General features: G+C 45.2%; 1 protein-coding gene across 1 annotated transcript in view; it reads right to left on the bottom strand.

Annotated features, from left to right (window-relative positions):
- Positions 1–20,643, bottom strand: part of LOC146065583 (NADP-dependent alcohol dehydrogenase-like) — a 57,025-nt gene extending 36,382 nt beyond the window's left edge. Inside the window, exons 1-5 of the mRNA XM_083179054.1 lie at positions 20,356–20,643; positions 19,060–19,161; positions 12,517–12,655; positions 11,991–12,078; positions 9,773–9,989 (exon numbers count right to left, since the gene is read on the bottom strand). Coding sequence (XP_083035180.1) covers positions 9,773–9,989; positions 11,991–12,078; positions 12,517–12,655; positions 19,060–19,161; positions 20,356–20,373 — 564 coding nt within the window. The 5' untranslated portion in view covers positions 20,374–20,643. The remainder of the gene's footprint in view (positions 1–9,772; positions 9,990–11,990; positions 12,079–12,516; positions 12,656–19,059; positions 19,162–20,355) is intronic.
- Between the last annotated feature and the right edge of the window lie 388 nt (positions 20,644–21,031).

Below are 21,031 nucleotides of genomic sequence, written 5' to 3'. Positions count from 1 at the left end.
GGCTGAGAGAGGTCTCAGCCAATCAATGCCTTCCTATTCGTTTGTATGGGGTTTTCCTTTTTTTTTGGAAGTGCTGCTGCTGCATCGTGTTCTCCTGCCCGGCTCCCTGGTACTCTGCGCCGCCGCCCCCCCTGCTCCCTGCCCAGCGGCTTCCTGCCCGGCTCCCTGCACCCCGACCCCCCCCCCCCTGCCCACTCTCTGTTTGCGGGCATATTCCTGTCCCCCGCTCCCATTGTCCCTGCAGCTCCCAGGGAGTGGCATGTGATAAATCGCATGCGATTTATCACATGCAAAACTTGGCACATGAAGTGCCATCGCATGTGATCCCTCCCGGGGAGCTGCTGGGACAATCGGGTCCGACTTGTCGTTATGACAAGTCGGACAAATGTAAGGGGGCCTTTACATTGTGTCTTTGTTACCAATGGGAACAAATCTGCAGAGGTGCAAAGACCTCTTGGTCCAAAAATTGTCAGCTGAAGCGGAACGTGGCAGGCGCACAACTTCTCCTTCAATTTCTACCACAGGGGTTGCGAGGAAAAAGCTCAATTTTCCTAAAAACCGACTGCTATTCAGTCCGGAAATCTATTTGACATCTGGTTCGGACTGAAGGAGCTTCCTAGCATCATGGACACGTCGACTGCCACAGACTATGGTGCTATCACCATTGAAAGAATGGTGGATGACTACTTTGCTGATAGCATCAATATAGGTATGTCAGACTGTCCATTCCATTACTGGCAGGAAAAAAAGGCAATGTGGCATCCTTTGCACAAACTGGCTTTGCTTTATTTAAGTTGTCCACCCTCCAGTGTTTATTCTGAGAGAGTCTTCAGCGCAGCTGGGAACCTTGTTAGCGATCGGCGTAGGAGGTTACTTCCACAAAACATGGAGAAGATGCTCTTCATAAAAATGAATTTCAAATTCCATGAACTGGTCCTCCTTCGCCAACACTTACGTCCTCCTACTGCACACAGTCCTCCTGTATTGGTTGATTCCAGCGACGACAAATTAATTGTGTGTCAAGAAGAGGATGAGGCTGAGGTATCTGACGCTGAGGATGATCTCTTGTAAAGCCAGTTTGTGCAATGCCCATTGCCTTTTATTTTTCGTGGGGGCCCAAACAAACCAATCATTTCAGCCACAGTTGACAGTCCCTCCCGCTGCAGTCCCTGTCGCTGAAATGATTGGTTTGTTAAACTGTGCATGTCCTGTATTCAACATAAGGGTGAGTGGGAGGGCCCAAGGACAATGTCATCTTGCAACTCTTTCTGCGTCGTTTTGTGGGCTCTTTGGAGCGTCATTAATCTTAAAATCTTTGATGGATGAATGGTGGGGAGATGGGTGATTTATCTCGCCACCTCATCTATTATAGATTCAATGATGTCATCGGGGACATCCATGAACTCACCCTAACTATTATTATCGTACTTCTTTTTGGATGGGATGTCCCGGATGGATGGCTGGGTCGGAGGGCCCCAGCAAATGTTTTTCTTCTTCTTTTTTCATCTTTTTTTGGCTCTAGCCAGCCATACCAAACAAATTAACCTTAGCGGTAATTTGGCTGACAGATGTCGCAGACTCATTGACCTCACAAACACCACAGTCTAGGGTGGACTAGATCTCCAAACCTGGGGTCCTAGAGAGGTGGAGGAATTTGTTCATCTGCCACCAACTACCCCCCTCCCCTCCACCAATTAGGTGATAAATGAAGAGGCGACTGGAAATGTTCCCAGAGTTCACCGATCAGTTTATTATAGCAATTGATAATTAATTAATCACTAATCAGAAAATCAGGCCAGATAGGGGTCTTATTAGATTTGTCAGAGTATTAATAAAGCAACAATCAATAAGCAACAACCCTCCTCCCCTCCACCAATTAGATCATAAATGAAGAGGCGACTGGAAATGTTCCCAGAGTTCACCGATCAGTTAATTATAGCAATTGATAATTAATTAATCACTAATCAGAAAATCAGGTCAGATAGGGGTCTTATTAGATTTTAAACTGATACAAACAGATACTAACTCGAGATGAGCGGGTCCTGATACCCGAGATCCGACAGATCAGAATAACGGGGATCCGATAACGAGCCCACACGTCATAATCGCGCTGTCGGATTCTCGCGGGATCTTATAAAAGACGCACGCGCGCCCCGCCATCTTCACTCTTGGAGAGGGAAGAGGGTGGTTGGGAAGCTCCGTGTGCCCTGTGCTGTGCTCCGTGCCATGTGCTCCCTGCTGTGCTGTGCTCCGTGACCTGCCATGTGCCCTCACTGCCCTGTGCTCCGTGACCTGCCCTGTGCCCTCACTGCCCTGTGCTATGCTCCGTGACCTGTCCTGTGCCCTCACTGCCCTGTGTTGTAGACTCGAGTCATTTAACTAACTAGGTGCTGCAGTGCTCCCACGCAGGGGCTGCAGTGACCACTGTCCAGGGGCTCACTTATTTACTGCAAGCAGAGGCGGATTAATCTTTCGAGGATGTAATACATAAATAACAAACTTTTGCAGCACTAAACATCACTATCTAATAGTAGGATCATTGTGACCAATACAAAAAAAAACCACATCTTGCACTACAGTAAGCGATGACAAGCGATTCATACCTTACAAACAGTTCTCAATAACTTAAGTGATTTTACTGTAATGGGAGCTCCCTCCCAATAGTCTGAGTATTAATAAGCAACAACTTTATTAATAAGCAACAACCCCCCTCCCCTCCACCAATTAGGTGATAAATGAAGAGGCGACTGGAAATGTTCCCAGAGTTCACCAATCAGTTTATTATATTATCAATTAATAATTAATCAGAAAATCAGGCCAGATAGGGGTCTTATTAGATTTTAAAGTGATACAAACAGATACTAAATATATCTTTTACATATTCTCGCCTTTTATTTTTTTGACTTGAATTGACAAGCGCTTTGCTTTCCTTTTGTGGTGAGTCTTTCGTAGGACTCTTGTACAGAATTTTTTGCAGGACTCTTTTTTACAGGACTTTGGTCGATACGTTGGAAAGCAGTTGGTGATTTTGCACTTAATCGACGTTTCACCCTGGTTTCCTCACTTTTCTTTTCGGAAGACTTTTCTGAAGACTTCATCACCTTTTGCTTTTTGGGCGTGGAGTAAGTTGTACTCTCTGCAGAGGTTCCATTGCAGATCCTTTTCCTGGGAGACTGATCATTTGGTAGATTTTTCTGTTGCATTTCTGTACTATGGCTTGGTCATTTTTCTTTCTGTTTTGTACAATCGGGCCCTACCTCGTCTTTTGGTGCCTTTTGGCTCTTTGGAGCAGAGACATCCGTGGTCTTCGCCATTCCTCTATCATATATATTTATTGGATGGGATGTCCCGGATGTCGGGCTGGGTGGGAGGGCCCCAGCCAATCTTTTTCTTCCTCGTCTTTTTGCGTCTTTTTTGGCTCTTCGGAGCAAGAAAGACTTTTTGGGCATCTGATGGATGAATGGTGGGGAGATGGGTGATTCGCTCTCCACCTCATCCATAATGGATGAAAAATGTCCTCAGGCACATCCATGGTCTTATCCATACCTAGACCGAGTTCCTGGCTTTGGGAGGAACACACATGAATTGGTCATATCATTGGGATATGATGGATGGATTGATGGATGGTTGGGTAGAAGAAGGCCCAACAGCTGCTGATGATCAGCGTACTAGACCAAGCGCGTGGCTTTGGGAGGAACACACGTCAAGTGGTGAAGTGGTGGAATGCACGCCTATCCACTCTGATCTAGCTTGATAAGGAGGCAACTGGTAATGCTCCCAGCATCCAGAAACCACTTGACCTCACGCCAGATAGGGGTCTTATTAAATATTAAACTGATACAAACAGATACGAACTTGCAGACACGGTCAATGCTGCACCAAACGCCCACTGCTCCTTGGCTGCACATGCCAAACTGCAAAATCAATCCACATTGGGCTCTTGGTACTTGTGTGAAGGTTCTAACAGAGGAGCGCAGCTACAAGGACAATTTAAACTGCCACCCTGTCTGTCCCTGCAGTGCTGCTCTGCTTCCAACATGTGCCAGGTTGGAAGTGTAAGGTCCACCTCAGTGGTGCGAGTATAAAAAGTGTCTTAGTGGTACTGTGATGCGCGCTGAAGGCGCGCAACACAAAAATGGGCGTGGTTAGGGGCGTGGTTAGGGTGTGGTCATATGACACGAGGGGGAGTGGCTATATGACAAAACTTTAGAACACAATGACATTTCTGTTTGGGCTTGTGCATTGCATCCTGCACACAAAATGTAGGAGCCAGATAAACTACAAACAGGGATATTGCGTGCCGAAATTTACACAGTAATGCCTGTTACTTGTCACACACCCAATACATAATACCCATGCCATAATGCCCATTGCGCTGCTGCCGCACAACTGATTACTGATCACAACTCCATTACTAATATGCCCCCACAGTGCCACACATATATGCCCCCACAGTGCCAGCTATCATATGCCCCCACAGTGCCACACATATATGCCCCCACAGTGCTAAGTATGCCCCCACAGTGCCACACATTCGCCTGCTTATTAAAGTCACATCACACAAATATTCCTGTCAACAAATGTCTGTGCTAACAACAAAGGGGTGGCATTAAAATGGAGACCAGAGTAGATTTTTCTCTTGTAAACCAGTACATGTACAGTGAGAAAGCGCAAAGTGAAGAATATCCAGTATGTATCGTTTACAGCCTTTGTTATCATATGCAGAACTTTCTTCATTATACTTATCATAACTAGAATAATTCTTTAACCTCTGTTCACTGCAGAGCTCTCTCGCTGTGGGGACCATGGCAGGAGGTGGAGCCGGCAGTCATCGGGCACATGAAAGGAAGCCGGGCACCGCTGGGGCTCTTGGCACGCAGACAGGACACTCACTGCTCTGAGTCTATAGAGCAGAGCAGAAGTTGGAAGCAGGGACGCCGCCGCGTCCCTGCTTCATTGGCATTGGTGCGGCAGCCGCGTCCCCTCCCACACTCCCAGTAATGCTCTGCGGGAGACCCGCAGACTACGGGGTGGGCAGCGGCACCAGCAGATTTAGGGAGGTACTGTTTGTGCCGGTCAATCAATGGTACAAGTGAGGGGATGTGGGGTGGTACGGCGTACCAGCAACATATTTTTTAACGGTACGCCGTACCACGCCGTACCACCTGACTTGCACCACTGGTCCACCTGTATGTGATGCCCACTGCTGTCGCCTAGCCTAGACATCCAGCTACCTCGGGATAACCTTTTGGCCCTACTACACTAAATGAAAATGATTTTGTGAGCTGTGAAGTGATCAAAATTGACTAGAAATGAGTGGAAACTAATGTTATTGAGCTTAATAACACTTTAGGGGCAAAAACAGGCCCGGAATCTATTATTTTAGCAAATTTTAGCAATTTTCCCAAAAGATCCAGATCCAAAACCAAAACCAAAACCCGCAAGGGTGGTTTTGCCAAAACCAATCCAGATCCAAAACACGAAGGGAGATCCAGATCCAAAACCAAAACCAAAACCCGAAAAAGTGCCCGCCGCACATCTCTAATCTAAATACAAAAAACACATTATTTGTCTAAATCCGAGGAGTGCCGCTTGGTTTGTTCCTATCTGAACTGGCTTCTATACTATTTAAGCATTAAGGCACCCCGGGAGTTTATTCGTCAAGCTCTCACACACAATTATTTAGATAGATACAGTAGATTTGAATGTCACTCCTTTATCAAGACAAGGACGTTCGTTTCTTTATAAAGGAGTGACACACTTTGAAGTGAGTATGATGTCTATTGTCTTGCTAGGAGGGGGAATTAGCCACGCAGAAGCAATATCGAGCAGGGGTAGAGAGGTGCACCCTTGGGAGCTTGAGTCCAGCGGCAGATGAGTCAATTGCCTCCCAGAACTAGACCTCTGGAACGCTTGGTTCCAGAGTAATCTGCCCTCAAAGAACATGAACAGCCATGAAATTACATTTCAAAAATAAAAAAATCGGTTTATATGCAATATCTCTGGAACCGATTGACCGATTTGGACCAGCCTGATATCATATTGAAGGCCCAGCGATTTGGAATTGAATGAAATCAACCACAAGCTTCTGTGATACCAGGGTGGGAACTGGCAGTCGTCGGAACTGGGTGGGGGTCGGAATTGACGGGTCCCATATTATCCTATGGGGAAAAAACGTTACAGGTTTGCCAGGCGATATCTCCGGTTCCCGGGGGGCTAGAGACATGGGGCTGGGCTCGTTGGAAAGCCCTGGTCCTCAGCTACAAAATAAATGACAGGGGGGGCACGTGCCCGGGTGCCCCCCCCCTGAATCCGCCACTGATTTAACAAGGGGTCCAGTCCATGCACTCTCTAATGGTTAGCCAAACCTCCATGGCAGCTGGCCACACCCCCACACATGGGCCCCTACCACTACATTCCGCTAGTGGGCCCTTTACACCCCAGTCTAATGTAGTGTACACACATTAACACTGTGGCTGTGTTCCTAATTAACACTAATTAACACTGTTGCTGTGTTCCTAATTAACACTAATTAACACTGTTGCTGTGTTCCTTCCAGCCATGTCAGTAGCCCCTGCATAAACTGTATATTTACATGATGCAGAGTGACAGTTTACCACCAAGTATGGGTATGTGTAATATTGCTAATAATAATTTATCTGTATGTTTTCTGTACTTGTTCTTAGAGCTGAAACACACAAGGTAACAATAGCATTTTACCGGCAGTACAGTCAGCACCGGCCACATGGTAAATGCAGCAAGAACTCCACGCTCTGCATTAATTGTATTTTGCTGTATTCTTCCCTGTAGTATGTCATTTTGTAGTTATTATAAATAAAAGGTAATCCTGCAATTGTACATTCATTACTTGAATTATTTCAAATATGTTTTAATTCTCAGTGGCTGGAAAGACAAAGTTAGCTTGTAGCAATAATTTACCCAAAGACTGTGTAAATGACTCACAAGTTGAGTCTCCCATATGCGAAAATCTGATATCCAAAATCAATACCTTTTGACGGAGATAGTGACAGCTTTGCTTCTGATAGTTCAATGTACACCGATGGCGTTTTTTACCTGCGGGCTACAGGAATGCAGCACCCCCTCAGGTAAAATCCACCACTGTTCTCTGCCTATGAAGCCAGATGCTGTCTATGAGACTGCTCTGGCTTCAAAGTCACTGGCAATGACTTCCAATTGGAAGTCCGACCTGCCAGTCACTCAAGGCAGTCCCATTGGGAGGCGTTCCCTCCCTCTGGGATGCCTCTCAGTGCGCAAATGCGGGGCAGCCCCCAAAATGGGTTCTGCACATGCGCAGTATTGAACATGTGCTGGACTCTGGAACCTGGTTAAGCATCCGGGGCCTGCTGCCCATGGAGGCTCTGGCCAGCGCATGCGCAGTGTGTATGAAGTTACTGTGCATGCGCTGGCCCCGTGCAGGGGACTGGCAGTGGAGAGCACAGCAGTGGCAGCGGAGGGGGGCCCGCATCGCGGCAGCCCCTCTTCTCTGCATGGGTTAGAGCCACCACTGCTGTACACACACTTTGTTTCATATTTATAAATTACATTTAGACTGTGTGTATATGACACAAGGCTGTCACAGCTGGGTTTGTTTGTAAATCCGGTCTAGGTGAAGATGCCGGTTCCTGGCTTGATATCTATGGATGGGATATGGCTGTCTTGATTTGTGGTCCACTCATGCATTAATGTAACCAGATGGCTCTGAATAAATGGGGAGGGTGTTGTGGTAGTAGTACCAGCTCCAAGGCAACTGAAACACTGGTTGAAGGATACCAGCGCAATAGCTAACTGAATGAAGAACATCAAGGGTTGTAGAGTGATTGACATGTTGCAAGGATTTTGCAATAACAGGTTTTCTAAATCACAGGGATGGATATTACCAGCATAGTAGATGATAATGCATGGAGCAGTTCTTCAGGTCTGCAGAGGCTAGCGTTACCGATGGAGCTGGAATGCTGCAGAGATGAAGCAATTGCAATCCTCCTGGATTTCTGGGTAGGATTAGCCAGTGAAGCTGGGTGCAGTGAGCAATGGAAGCAGTCCCTCAGAATACTATAGCTCAGGAAGCCAGGGAGTGTTCAAGATGGAAACTGCTCTTTGTCTTGAATACTAACAGGAGAGGTCAGGATCTCACTAGGTTAGAGACAACAGACAGCAAAGCACTGGCAATTAAACAGTTTGGGCTCTTGGGATTTATATCCCTGGCTTGCTTCTGTTTAGAGATGCTGTCCACATGACTGATTAGTGGTCCATGATTGGTCTCAGCATGGTCTCCTGACCAAAAGTGTCATGGTGCAGTCCATGGCCAATTTTGGTGGGACTGCTGCCATGGGGACTGCGGGGGAGACTGACAATGGATGCTGGACCAAAGAGCGCCAGCAAGAAGTGCTCAGCGCAGGGGCAGACAGTGCAAGACATAAAGAGTTGACAGGCTGTACCCCTGAGTGCGCAGGTGAGTTAGAGCACCGCTGGGGAGCACAGAGCAATGCCATTTTGTGACATATATATTTCATAGTTAGACCTGAGTGCCATTCCCAAGGTCTCTTATCATTATATGCAAATTTTCCAAAAAATTTCAAAATCCAAAAACCAAGCATTAGCATATTGGTCTCCAATATGCTTATGCTTGGTTTTTGGATTTTGAAATTTTTTTGGAAAATTTGCATATAATGATAAGAGACCTTGGGAATGGCACTCAGGTGCCTCGCGGCATGTAATTGCTAATTCATATGCATAAAGTACAGTAGATATTATTAATTAAAACCCAGAAATATTCTTCATATACAGATGTGTACTCATTTAATTATCCCTTTAGCTGGACATTTGCGTGGTTTGGTGTAATACAAAACATCTCAATATAAGGTATCACAAGTCATGATAAGATGACACAAAGTAGTGTTCTGTAGAGTTCTATGAAGAAGGTATATCTTATGGCATACTTGCTTGACGCATCTTATCAGTAAATGTGATACATTAACTTTTTGGCCCAATGTGTTTTTTCTACAATTAGGATATCACTTGGAGCTGTTCTAGATTATGTCCAGACATAAGGGTTATGGTATAGGAGGTCAGAAATGTCTAGGTGGACAGTCACTAGGTCAACCATTAATGGTCGACACCTAAAAATGGTCAATATTGACAGTAGGTTGGTATGGACATAGTCTACATTCAAAAGGTTCACAAGTTTTTCCCTTTTTGGTACATGCCAACATGGACACTGTATAAGTGTTTAAGTGTACCGTTTGTACCATGGCTCGCTACACTCGCCATGCTTGGGGTGCACTATTATATTCTCGTTCTATGCCAACTTGGATAGTAAAGTATGAACCAAGTCGCTCTAAACAAAAACATGAAATACTTGTGTCGACCTTTTGTGTGTCCACTATGTCCATGTCGACCTTAAGCTGGTGTTGACCTTCTGTCATTGTCGATCTAAGGTATGTCAACCATTCTTAGGTGTCGACTTAGACATTAACGACCCAGGGATCTGATACCGCCATAAGGATGGTTAAATGGGGACATATATATTTGGCATATTAAATAGTATGACAAACTTCTTGCAATGGTAAAAAGAACAAAAGGAGAAGAGAAATAGTAATATAGTAATAGTAAGCAATAGTAATACAGTAGTTAGTCTTTTTAACCAGATTAAATTAAAAACACTTTCAAAACACTCTGTAAATAGATAAAACATCTGTTACTATCTGCGTATTAATAACTATACATTGCTTGTTTTACAGTATTAGTTTATTACCTTAGCACTATTTAATGCGGCGCCGTATCCAGTAGCAAATCCACAGCCAATCAGGCAAACTTCATTTGGAGCACAATCATCCACTTTGACAACACAGATATCAGACACAACAGTGTATTCAGTAAAGGTGCTGGTGCTCATAAAGTGGTGAATCAGTTTTCCTTTACAAGTAAACCTGCTTGTGTTGTCTTCCATCAGCCCTGATCTTCCTCCTATGCTGTTAGGTAAGATGTTTTAAGAGATCATTGAAAAGTTCAATACAAATCAATACAAGTTGGATGAAAACTGTGTTGGATGCCTTATGTTTGAGAACTGGTGTGTAACAATGGGGGTTATTCATATCTGAATTTGCAGCTTGAACGATTACCGAACAACTGCGCATGTGTACAGATCATAGCGTGAGGCCTTTCAATAAAATCCATTGTTTTGTTTAATCGCAAACCATTCGCAAGTTGATTGACAGGAAGCCAGCGTTTGGGGTGGTAACGCACCCATTTTCAGGAATGCGGTGTGACGTCAACTCTGGCCCCGATCAGCCTGTTTCTATTACACTGGTTATGCACAGACTGCACACTGGGAAATCATTAGTGAGTGATCTGAAAAAGGATTTTCAACTAATCACTGGGCCCTACCTAGGGTGTGCCACTGCCCAGGGTGTATGGCTTTGGCAGCACCTCTCTTCAGCTTGCAGGGTTTCTACAGAGGAAATGTGTTGTGTGCATCCAAAGTGCAGCTCCCTACTCCAGGACTCCTCATTTGTGAATGCACACTCACTGTAGGGTGAAGGGTGGTAATGGTTTCGGGGAGGGGGTGGGGGCAAGATGTAGAACTGCCCTTTTATGGCACTGCAAACATAATCAGCAAATAGCATATTTGGGGAGCTTGATTTAGGGAACAATATTGATTATCATTATGTTACGTGGAAGGATGTTATGTGAGATTAATTTGCGAGCTTCTCCAACATGATTTGAGCACAGTACATGCTACCTGATGGTCTGTAGCTGCCAGGGGATAACAATATTCATGGGCACGTATTTGCTTTAATGTGATTTAACACAGATACAATTTATAAAATGCTCCGTATTAAAGTATTTTTAAAAAATGATAATCCAGTTAGCATTGTGAGAATCTTATATTTTGTAGACTTATGTGCAGAGTTTTACCAGGTGAGTTACTCAGGGCCACTGGAGGGTGGTACCGAGCTGCAGCAGCAGGAAAAAATCAGCTCAGCTGCCCAAATATGGTATCAGCTATTCATCCCAGGGAGTAGGTAAGTGAGCCGGGACGGGATGCCTGCTTTCACACATTTTTCAAATGCCTGCTCTCCCTCCTCTCCCCTTTCCATCTCCTCTGCCCAAGCCTCCTTCTTCTCCCCCCTCTCCCCTTGCCTCACCCCCTCCTCTGCTCTCCCTCCCCTCCTCTGCTCTGCTCTCCCACTCCATTGCTTACCTTCCTCCTCCATTCCTCTTTCACCTCCCCCCCTCAGCTCCTCCTTCTCCTCTCCCCCTCTACATATCCTCCAGCTCCGCTCTCCTCCTCCTTCTCCTCTTCCCTGCTCCCACTTTCCTTTACTTCTGCTCCTCTGCTTCCTCTACCCACCTCCTCTGCTCCCATCCCTCTCTCTCCCTCCTGCTCTATTTTTCAGCTCCCTTCTCCATTTCTCTACCCCCCTCTCTCTTCCCTCTGCTCTCTTTCACCTATCTCTCTCCTCCCCACACTTTCTCCCAGAGGGGGCGGTGGGGGGGTGGTGGAGGAGATGGGAGTGGTTGGACCTTTTGCCTAGGGTGCTAAGCAACCTAGCACCGGCCCTGGAGTTACTTAACGCCATCTTCAACTGGAGCTAGCCTATTCTGACAGGCGGAATGCAAAAATTGATCCATTTGGATCCTTCCACCTTCTCTGACTTTCACCGTGCACATGGGAAACAAATAACAATGCTGTACCAATAAGTAAGCTTCCACGAGAATTGTTAGTGGTGGAAGTGTAGCTGTTAGCCTTTATCAGGATTGCCGCTTATATATGAGCAGTTGTCTTGGAATATGAAGGCAATCAAAACTTATTCCGGTAGTAATGCCCCATAAACACAGGGTGACTGCAGCCCGTGCTGTGGGAAAATATCGTTCAGTGTTTACTCACAATATGGCCATGTTGTCTTAGGGTTGGCTAGTGTGGTATGGGGTGTTATACTTTAAACAAACAAATAAAAAAAAGAACATACTCATTTTTCTCACAGAGATTGCTGTTTGGGCCTTTGCAGCCTCTGCACACTCCACATTGGGGAACAAAAAGTGGGATGACTTTGTCACCTAAGGATTTAAAAAGAAATTGGCTTAGCATATCTATGTACACGGAACATGAAGATCAAGCAGATGCTTTACATCTTATTAGATGTGGATAACATACAGTATGATGTCTTTTTTGAATGACAGGTTGATATGACAGGTTGCCTTAAATACCACTTAAATGACTGGTTGCCTTAAATTACTGTGTCCTTTTTGATTATGTAATCACCGTAATATACAAGTTCTCAAACTCGGTCCTCAGGACCCTGCACATTTCATGTGTTCCAGGTCACCTGTGGATTTGTAAAACGTGACAGTTGGTGAAACACAGTGCACTTGCCGAGTCCCCTAGAAAACATGACCTGTGTGGGATCCTGAGGACCACTTTTCAGAACCACTGCCATAATATATGCCTCTACACATTTAGTTTGAGTACAGCAGCTATCACTACATTAGGCTCACCTTTTCTAACCCGAGTCACTCCCTGACCCACACTTTCAACAACTCCAACAGCTTCATGACCCAATATAACCGGGAACTTGGTATGTAGTACGGTGCTCAGTGCACTGCTATCTGTCCCGCACACACCAGAAGCTAGAATCTGCAAAGAATACATAACAATAAAATACAGGTACACTTTTTCAAAGATGTAGCCCATTGGTAGCTGTTGTCTCATGATCACAAGACAATATTACTCCGCACTAAGGAAAAAATGGCCAGCAGAGAATTATGTGGGCTATCACCTCCATAATTGTAGCTGGACACATAGGGGGAATTTACTAATATGGATTCGTAAAAAATAGGTGTATTTGTAGGCAGAAATACACCTATTTTTTACACATTTGTATTTTCGGGATTTACTATCCCAAAAATACAGCAATTCGTATTCCTAATGATGGGACATTCGTATTTGTATTTACAAATACGAATGTCTACACCATCGATAGAATACGACAGAAATCACCATTCAAAAGAATGGTGGTTCCTGATTTACTAAGCAGCAGTATTGATAATACGGCTGCTAATTGGTGTAAAACAGGCACGAAAATACGACAGGAAAATACACCTTGATTGTCCTGTCGAATTTGGCTTAAGCCTGCACGGATCAGTCCGTTCTGTGCAGGCTTTAGTGTAAAAGAAATAGAAAAATAAATAAATAATTAAATAAAAACAGCGTGGGGTCCCCCAACAGCTGTAACCAGCACCAGGCTGAAAGAGCCGGGGCCAGTAATAAAAAATCAGGGAACCCGACAAATAGGGGTTCCCTGATTTTTAACAACAAGCCCCAGGCTCCAGCTCCGGGACTGGTTCCCAAAATACGGGGGACAAAATGAGTAGGGGTCCCCCGTATTTTAAGAACCAGCCCCAGGCCAAACCAGCCAGCAGGGTAATGTCACAGCCGGGGGACACTTATTATATAAGGTCCCGCGGCCAAGACATTAACCCTACCGACCAGTCAGCCTGGCCAGGGGCCCTGGGGGAGTGGGGAGGCTGAAGCCTTGTGATGTCCCTGGTGGCCCTGTGCGGTGGCCACCGGGTTGATTCTGTGTAAAAGAATAGATGAAAACCTATTGTTTAAAACTGTGGAACTATGAGTCCCAGCAAGCCTCCCCCGCAAGCTGGGACTTGGAGAACCACAAGTCCCAGCCTGCGGGGCATTAAATGGCCCGCTGGCACTTGTAGTTCCACAGTAATAAAAATAGTACAATAAACACACACTGACACAATGAAAATAAAAGTTTAATACATCCATTACACACATACTGATACTTACCTATCTTGATCCCATAGGTAGCCCTCTGACCTGGTGTCCGGTGTCCTGTGTCGTCCTCCAGGTCCATGTCGGCGGTCCGTGTCGTCCTCCAGGTCCATGGCGGTGTCCGGGTCCGAAGAAATCCATGTTGGAGCTGTGGAAGGAAATCCTACTCACCTGGTCCTGTGCTGAAGGTCTTGTCTTGGTCCGACGTAGTCCAGGTAATCTTCAAGCTGTCGCCGGTCCCCGCACTGTCCGCATCACACTGAGGAGAGATGCAGAGATATTTCATACTCGGCGCCTCTCCTCAGAATGATTGGTTCCTGATTGGCCGCTAGGCGGCCAATGGAAATTTACTAAGAATACGAATACGACTCAGTCGTATTCGTATTCTTAATACGACAGAATACGGCATTGGTCGTATTTTGTCTAACATACGAATCGTAAATAGGGCATATTTAATAATCTGCCATATTTACAGATTCATAGTCTGCCGATGGCGTAGCAAGTCGTATTCTGGTGTGTATTTAGTGGCCGAATATACAGCCGCAAAATACAAATACAGCCGGTCCTTGTTTAATAAAATCAGGGAACAAACCAAGTTGGGGTTCCCTGTATTTTTTAAAACCAGCACCAGGCCCAAGGGCCGTTCCTGGTTCAAAATATATGGGGGACAAAATTAGTAGGGGTCCCCCATATTTAGTGAACCAGCATCAGGCCCAACCAGCCAGCAGAGTAATGTCACAGCCTGGGGGAGACATTTTATACAAGTCCCCCCGGCTAAAGCATTTACCCCCTGACCATTCAGCCTGGGCAGGGATCCTGGGGAAGTGGGGACCCCCCAATGCAGGTGTCCCCCCCTTCAGAATTTACATGCCCAGGCTGAAGCATGGGCTGTCCCCGGTGCACCTGGGTGGTGGGCACCAGACTGATGGTGTTGTAAAAACATATTAATCTATTGTGTATTGTTGTGCATGAGTCCCAGCAAGCCTGCACCGCATGCAGGGACTTGGAGCACCACAAGTCCCAGCATGTGGGGCATTAAAGGGCCCGCTGGAACTTGTAGTTCCACAACGGTACAAATAGTGAACTAAAGATACGGTACTTATGTAGTAACTGGGCTGCCGATTTTGAAATCGGGTCCATCGCATCGCATCGCACCCGACCAAATCGCATGCGATGCGATGCGATGCGATGCGATGCGATGGACCCGATTTTTCCATAGGATTCAATGTTAAAATGGACTGAGTCCATTTTAACATGGAATTCAATGGGAAAAAGGGGTCCTTTTCATACCCCTACTATCCAAGTGGGCATGGAGTTGGATATAAACCTGTGGCGAGCGTAGCGAGCCACCGAGCCCGAAGCGTGGCGAGCGTAGCGAGCCCCGCGAGGGGACACAGAATACCGTCCCCTCGCGGGGCTCGCTTCGCTCGCCACGCTTCGGGCTCGGTGGCTCGCTACGCTCGCCACAGGTTTATATCCAACTCCATGCCCACTTGGATAGTAGGGGTATGAAAAGGACCCCTTTTTCCCATTGAATTCCATGTTAAAATGGACTCAGTCCATTTTAACATTGAATCCTATGGAAAAATCGGGTCATCGCATCGCATCGCATCGCATCGCATCTGATTGTATGCCTTAACTTAAGGCATACAATCAAAAAATCGGCAGCCCAGATACTACATAAGTACCAAAGATACAAACCCACACACAATAAAAGTAAAACTTTATTACATACACAGCCCATACATACATACATATACTTACCTACCTTGACAGGTAGGTAGGTAGGTATCTATCTGTCCACTGGTCCTGTAGTAATCCATATGAGTACCTGTGGAAGGAAACCATACTCACTAGGGTCCTCCAACATAGATCACATCCTCGTGGGTCCATGTAGGCATCCCGGGGACTTGGCAAAAAACAAACTGCTCAAAACCGAATCCCTTCACGAACTAAAAGCCACAGATAGCTTTGTTTACTTTCTGCGGCTCCACCCCCGAATAGCGCTGTTGGACACCCGCCGGTGCCTAGTGGCCAATCAGGAGTCACTAGGCCACTAGGCTGCCAATAGTGCTATTTGGGAGGTGGAGCCACAGAAAGCAAACAGAGCTTTCTGCAGCTCTACTCAGTTTGTTCTGGGTTCGCGACCTGCTGTTTTTTTGCCAAGTCCCTGGGATGCCTACATGTGTCCCACACGGATTGAGAAAAAAATCATATAATGCCACACAGATGAAGCCAGAATTCACAGCATTTTTCATAAACAGGGACATTGTGCAAAACACCGTAATGCCTATTAAAAATTATGCTACATAAATGCTGCTTACCTACATGCTCATTTACAAGGGTTCCATGCTTATTGCCAGGGGTTCCATGCTCATTGCCATGCGGGATTACATACTCATTGCCAAGGGGGAATACATGCTTGCGGTAAATGCCAGGCAGAAGTGACAGCCATTGGCAGCAGTGTAGAGAGCGGGAGGCTTCCCGGCTGTATTCAGAGAACTGCAGGTCCTGGCTATTTGAAATAATACGCCTTTCACACCAGAAAATGCAGGGAGTTACCCAGGAATATGGTCCCCCGGACTCTGCAGCCCTGGAGACCGGATCCAGGAACCAAGGCCCCGGACCCTGCAGCCCTGGAACCCCAAGCCCAGGAACCAAGGCCCCAGACCCAGGACTCTGCAGCCCCAGACCCAGTGACCTACCTACGGGCTCAAGATAGGTAAGTATCAGTATGAAAGGGCTTTGGATGTATTAACGTTTTATTTTTCATTTGTCAGTGTGTGTGTTTATTTGACTATTTTTAATACTGTGTGCCAGCGGGCCCTTTAATGCCCCGCATGCTGGGACTCGTGGTTCTCCAAGTCCCAGCATGCGGGGGAGGCTTGCTGGGACTCATAGTTCCACAGTATTAAACAGTAGTTTATTCTTTTTTTTTACACCAGTTCATCAGCCCGGTGACCACAGCCCAGAGTCACCGGGGACAGCACCAGGCTTCAGCCTGGTCAGGTAAGTCCTGGAGAGGGGGGACCCCTTTATTGGGGGGTCCCCACTCCCCCAGGGCCCCTGGCCAGGCTGACTGGTCGGTAGGGTGAATGTTTTGGCCGCGGGACCTTATATATTAAGTGTCCCCTGGCTATGACATTACCCTGCTGGCTGGTTGGGCCTGGGGCTGGTTTTCAAAAATTGGGGAACCCCTATTTGCCGGGTTTCCTGTTTTTTTATTACCAGCCCCAGCTCTTTCAGCCTGGTGCTGGTTACGGCCGTGGGGGAGGACCTCACGCCATTTTTTAAATTTATTTATTTTCCTATTTTTTTTAACACACTGCAGCCTGCACGGATCTGACTGATCCATGCAAACTGCCTATATGAATTCGTATTAGCGGCCGTATATATGGCCACTAATACGAATCAATACGACATCAGAGGTTTACAAAGCAGTCGTATTTCGCTGCTTTGTAAAATACTCTCCGGAACACAAATTTGCATACTGCTGAAACAGCTGTAAGCAGTCGTATTAATTCGTATTAAGAATACGAATACGGTATATCGTATTCGTATTCTTAGTAAATTTCCCCCTGTGAGTTAAAAACGATATTTAATCCTCACACAGAGGGGCCCCACTGTTTTGTCTTCCCCTGATAACAATGGTTTCTTTAATTAACCCTCAATGGGAGCATTACTCTGGTAACTCTATGTAGGTTAGTTACAGTATATAGTATGTATAATGTAATTATGCCTCAGTAACCTCTAAGGGTCTTGTGAATATATTATATTCCCACTGGTGCACCATCAATTCCCAATGGTTAGGGTGACACAAGGGACAGTGCTAAGAATTAGTCCCAATATAACCACTTCAATGGTTATATTTGCGACAACCAGAGCAGAATTGCCCATTAGGCACATGGGGCACGTGCCTAGGGGTGGCACATGTTTGGGGGCGGCACTTGGATGCGTGTGATAGTACTGCCAGCCCAAAATGTACCAATAACTGCAAAATATCCACTTATATCCATCTTAAATAGAGTGTAAATTGACAGGACATGCAGATACTGCCCCTGTAAACTGTCCTACTTAGTAAATATGTATTCATAATAAAAGAACATGTCACAGTTAGCTGCTTTTTTTTATAAATCCATTATATTGGCTATTATCAAATGAGGGCTTTGTTAATCAATAAAAATAATACAATTAGAGGGGGATGGGGTGCGAACATTATTGTTGTGCCTAGGGGCGCCCTCATCCCTAAATCCGCCCCTGGCGACAACCCTCGCAAAACTTCACCTACAAGATAAGGTGAAAATATCTACTGTATATGAGGGTTCCTGTTTGCTAAATATAAACCATACACTCCACCTGTGCGACTGATACTTCTTTCTCTTTTGCCTTGCTACATGTTACATCAGCCCAACTAGCACTGCAACATGGGTTTGCCTATATGTGTGCTTGTTTCCTTTGCTAACAAAGCTAAATATGGCCCTTAGTTGATTACTCATGTTTAGAGTGATTTGTAAAAATCAGTGTTTTACTTAAAAATGAAAAGAACCAACAAAAGGATTGTTCTGTACCATAAACTAGTGGTTCCAAAACTGTATGCCGAGGCACCCTGAGGTGCTGCAATGATCTTGCAGAGGTGCCTCAGGTCGGTGGTCCAGGACCAAATCAAATTACTTATGGCCAAAGTGATAGGCAAAACCAGTGCTAATGGCTACCAACCAGACAGGTGGACAATCAGAACAAAAAGTGTATATCACCACATACCTGACCCTTAGAAGGTCAGGTAGGGACAATTTACTTGTTTTTTACCATTTTATTTATCAATAAAAAACTTTTATTCTAGGGGTGCCACAAAAAAACTTGGGTGCCGTGATTCCAGAAAGTTTGGGAACCTCTGGTCTAAACTTTAGTCCTAAACTATAATCTTATATAACTATTATACTGTATAATGAACATTGAGTACATTAGACATGACTGTAGAAGATAGTAGTGTTGAATTAAATGTGCTGACATTTGGCGAAGAACATGACAAACCCAATTTTCAAATGACAGTGCCAATTTTAGTTAATGCTTTTCGATAAAGATTTTATATTTGTACATTTTCTGTTCTTTAAAACATATAGCACAAAAGACAACCTAATTAGCATTGCTACAGAATGTACATAGGATATACTTACTGTATGCATACTGTACAGTACATCAGCACTTTCTTAGTAAGACATTTATATCGCTAGTAAATGTAACAGTACCTTGATTCTAACTTCATGAGATTTTGGAGGAGCTACTTCAATTTCCTCAATGGAGAGGGGCTTATGGGGTTCCCAGGCCACTGCTGCCCTGCATTTAATAACCTGAAAAATCAACCACTGCTTTAGATAATGTTCCATATTATTAACACTAACAGAACAGTTAGTTAGATTATATAAGTGAGCTGCCCTTATACAGTATATGGGATTAGTTATAATTCTTATTAGCATTATTATTACAATAATGTCAGGCTGAAAATATAATTTGATAAAAAAAAATACTTTTTCCTTATTATGCATCTTTGTTTTGTTGCAGTTAGATATGCAAAGCTAAAACATACTACTACAACATATCGGAACAGTAAACTAAACCAACCCAAATAATCTTTGTCAAGAAGAGAATTGCACACTCTGGGCCTTATTCTGATCGGTGCGGCCCGATTAGAATATGCGGCCACGACCGTGCAGGCGAATCCTCGCCTTCCATACGGATCGCCACCTCCGTCCGTACGCGGATATGTGGCGATCCGCATGAAATTGGACAGGGATACGCCTCCTCCGTCTTGGGAGCAGCCCCTGCATTCGATGGTCGCCGAACAAGACCACACGGACACTTGTCCGTGTGAAATCATGTATGGGGGCGGGCAGCTGACATCCGGCGATGTCAGATGCCCGCCCCCTACACACGCGTCACGGCCTCATTACCATGCATACGCCCCGCGTTTGCATGGGAACGCCCATGAAACGCGGGGCGTATGCATAGGGTAATGAGGCTAAGTAGCCCCTCACGCCCCTCTACGCCCCCTGTGCGGCGTCTCAAGAATACGTGCGGCGAAATCGCCTGCACATGCGCAGAGTGACCTCTGCACATGCGCAGACGATCACCATCGGCGGGACGACCGCATGCGGAGAAATCCGCACCGATCAGAATAAGGCCCTTTATGAGGCAAAACTATGGCAAGATTCAGCTACAGTACAAACAGCTCTTGTAGCCAATAATAAATGAATCTGAGTTGACTACTACTGTCTGGCAATCAGACAATTCCTTACACAATACTATTTTCAGCATCTGTACAGAGTTTTTTTTTGCGGAAAAAGTCCAATAAACATCACTGATTAAAGATGATTCTTTGAAGATAATGGCAGCATCAGCGATAATAGAAAGCAGAATGTAGCATACAAAGATATACATTAACATTAGTACAAGGCACATTTGGTTTTTACAATATGTAACAATACAACAGCTTCACTGTAAAAGAAACAAAGGTCATTAAAATCTAGTTTGTATATAAAGCCTACTTTTCCTGCAGTGTTCATGTCTCTGCTGCAATTCTTCTTTCTTCCAAATGTTTGGGGCGTCAATTCCTCTCTTTCTGTTTCTCTGTTGCTTGTTCTTTGTGAGTTGGTTCGGCTCTCTGCAGTGTGCACTCAGAAATCACAAGCTGCCTTTTTATTCTTCTGCAAAGCCGTGTTTTTGGCAATGCATCCAACTATTTAATGTGTCATTGCTCATAAACAATGAATCATTCTGTGCAGAGCGTGACAGCATAGGCGTGTGCAGCCCATTTTATTAGAGGGTGCACCATGGGGGGTGTCTTGCCTCAACAGAATAGAATTGTGACACTAAGGGCCTTATTCGAGTTCACTCTTTCTGACAAAATCTTTCTTAGACCGACAAAACCATGTGCACTGCAGGGGGGCAGATGTAACATGTGCAGATAGAAATAGATTTGCTGATTTTTTGGTGATTCTTTGCAGGGTAAATACTGGCTGCTTTATTTTAACACTGCAATATAGATCTCACTTTGAAGTAAAACCCCACCCAAATCTAATTAGATCTGCACAAGTTACATCTGCCCCCCTGCAGTGCACATGGTTTTGTCCATCTAAGAAGGATTTTGTCTGAAAGAGTGAACTCGAATAAGGCCCTAAGTCACTACATACAACGCTCACTGTTTCACTGAACAGGCACTCA

Source organism: Crinia signifera, chromosome 1, assembly GCF_055691185.1.
Source record: "Crinia signifera chromosome 1, ASM5569118v1, whole genome shotgun sequence".
In the NCBI taxonomy this organism is placed as follows: Eukaryota; Metazoa; Chordata; class Amphibia; order Anura; family Myobatrachidae; genus Crinia; species Crinia signifera.
Note: the sequence above shows the minus strand (reverse complement) of the source record. Positions and strands in the feature narration are given on the sequence as shown.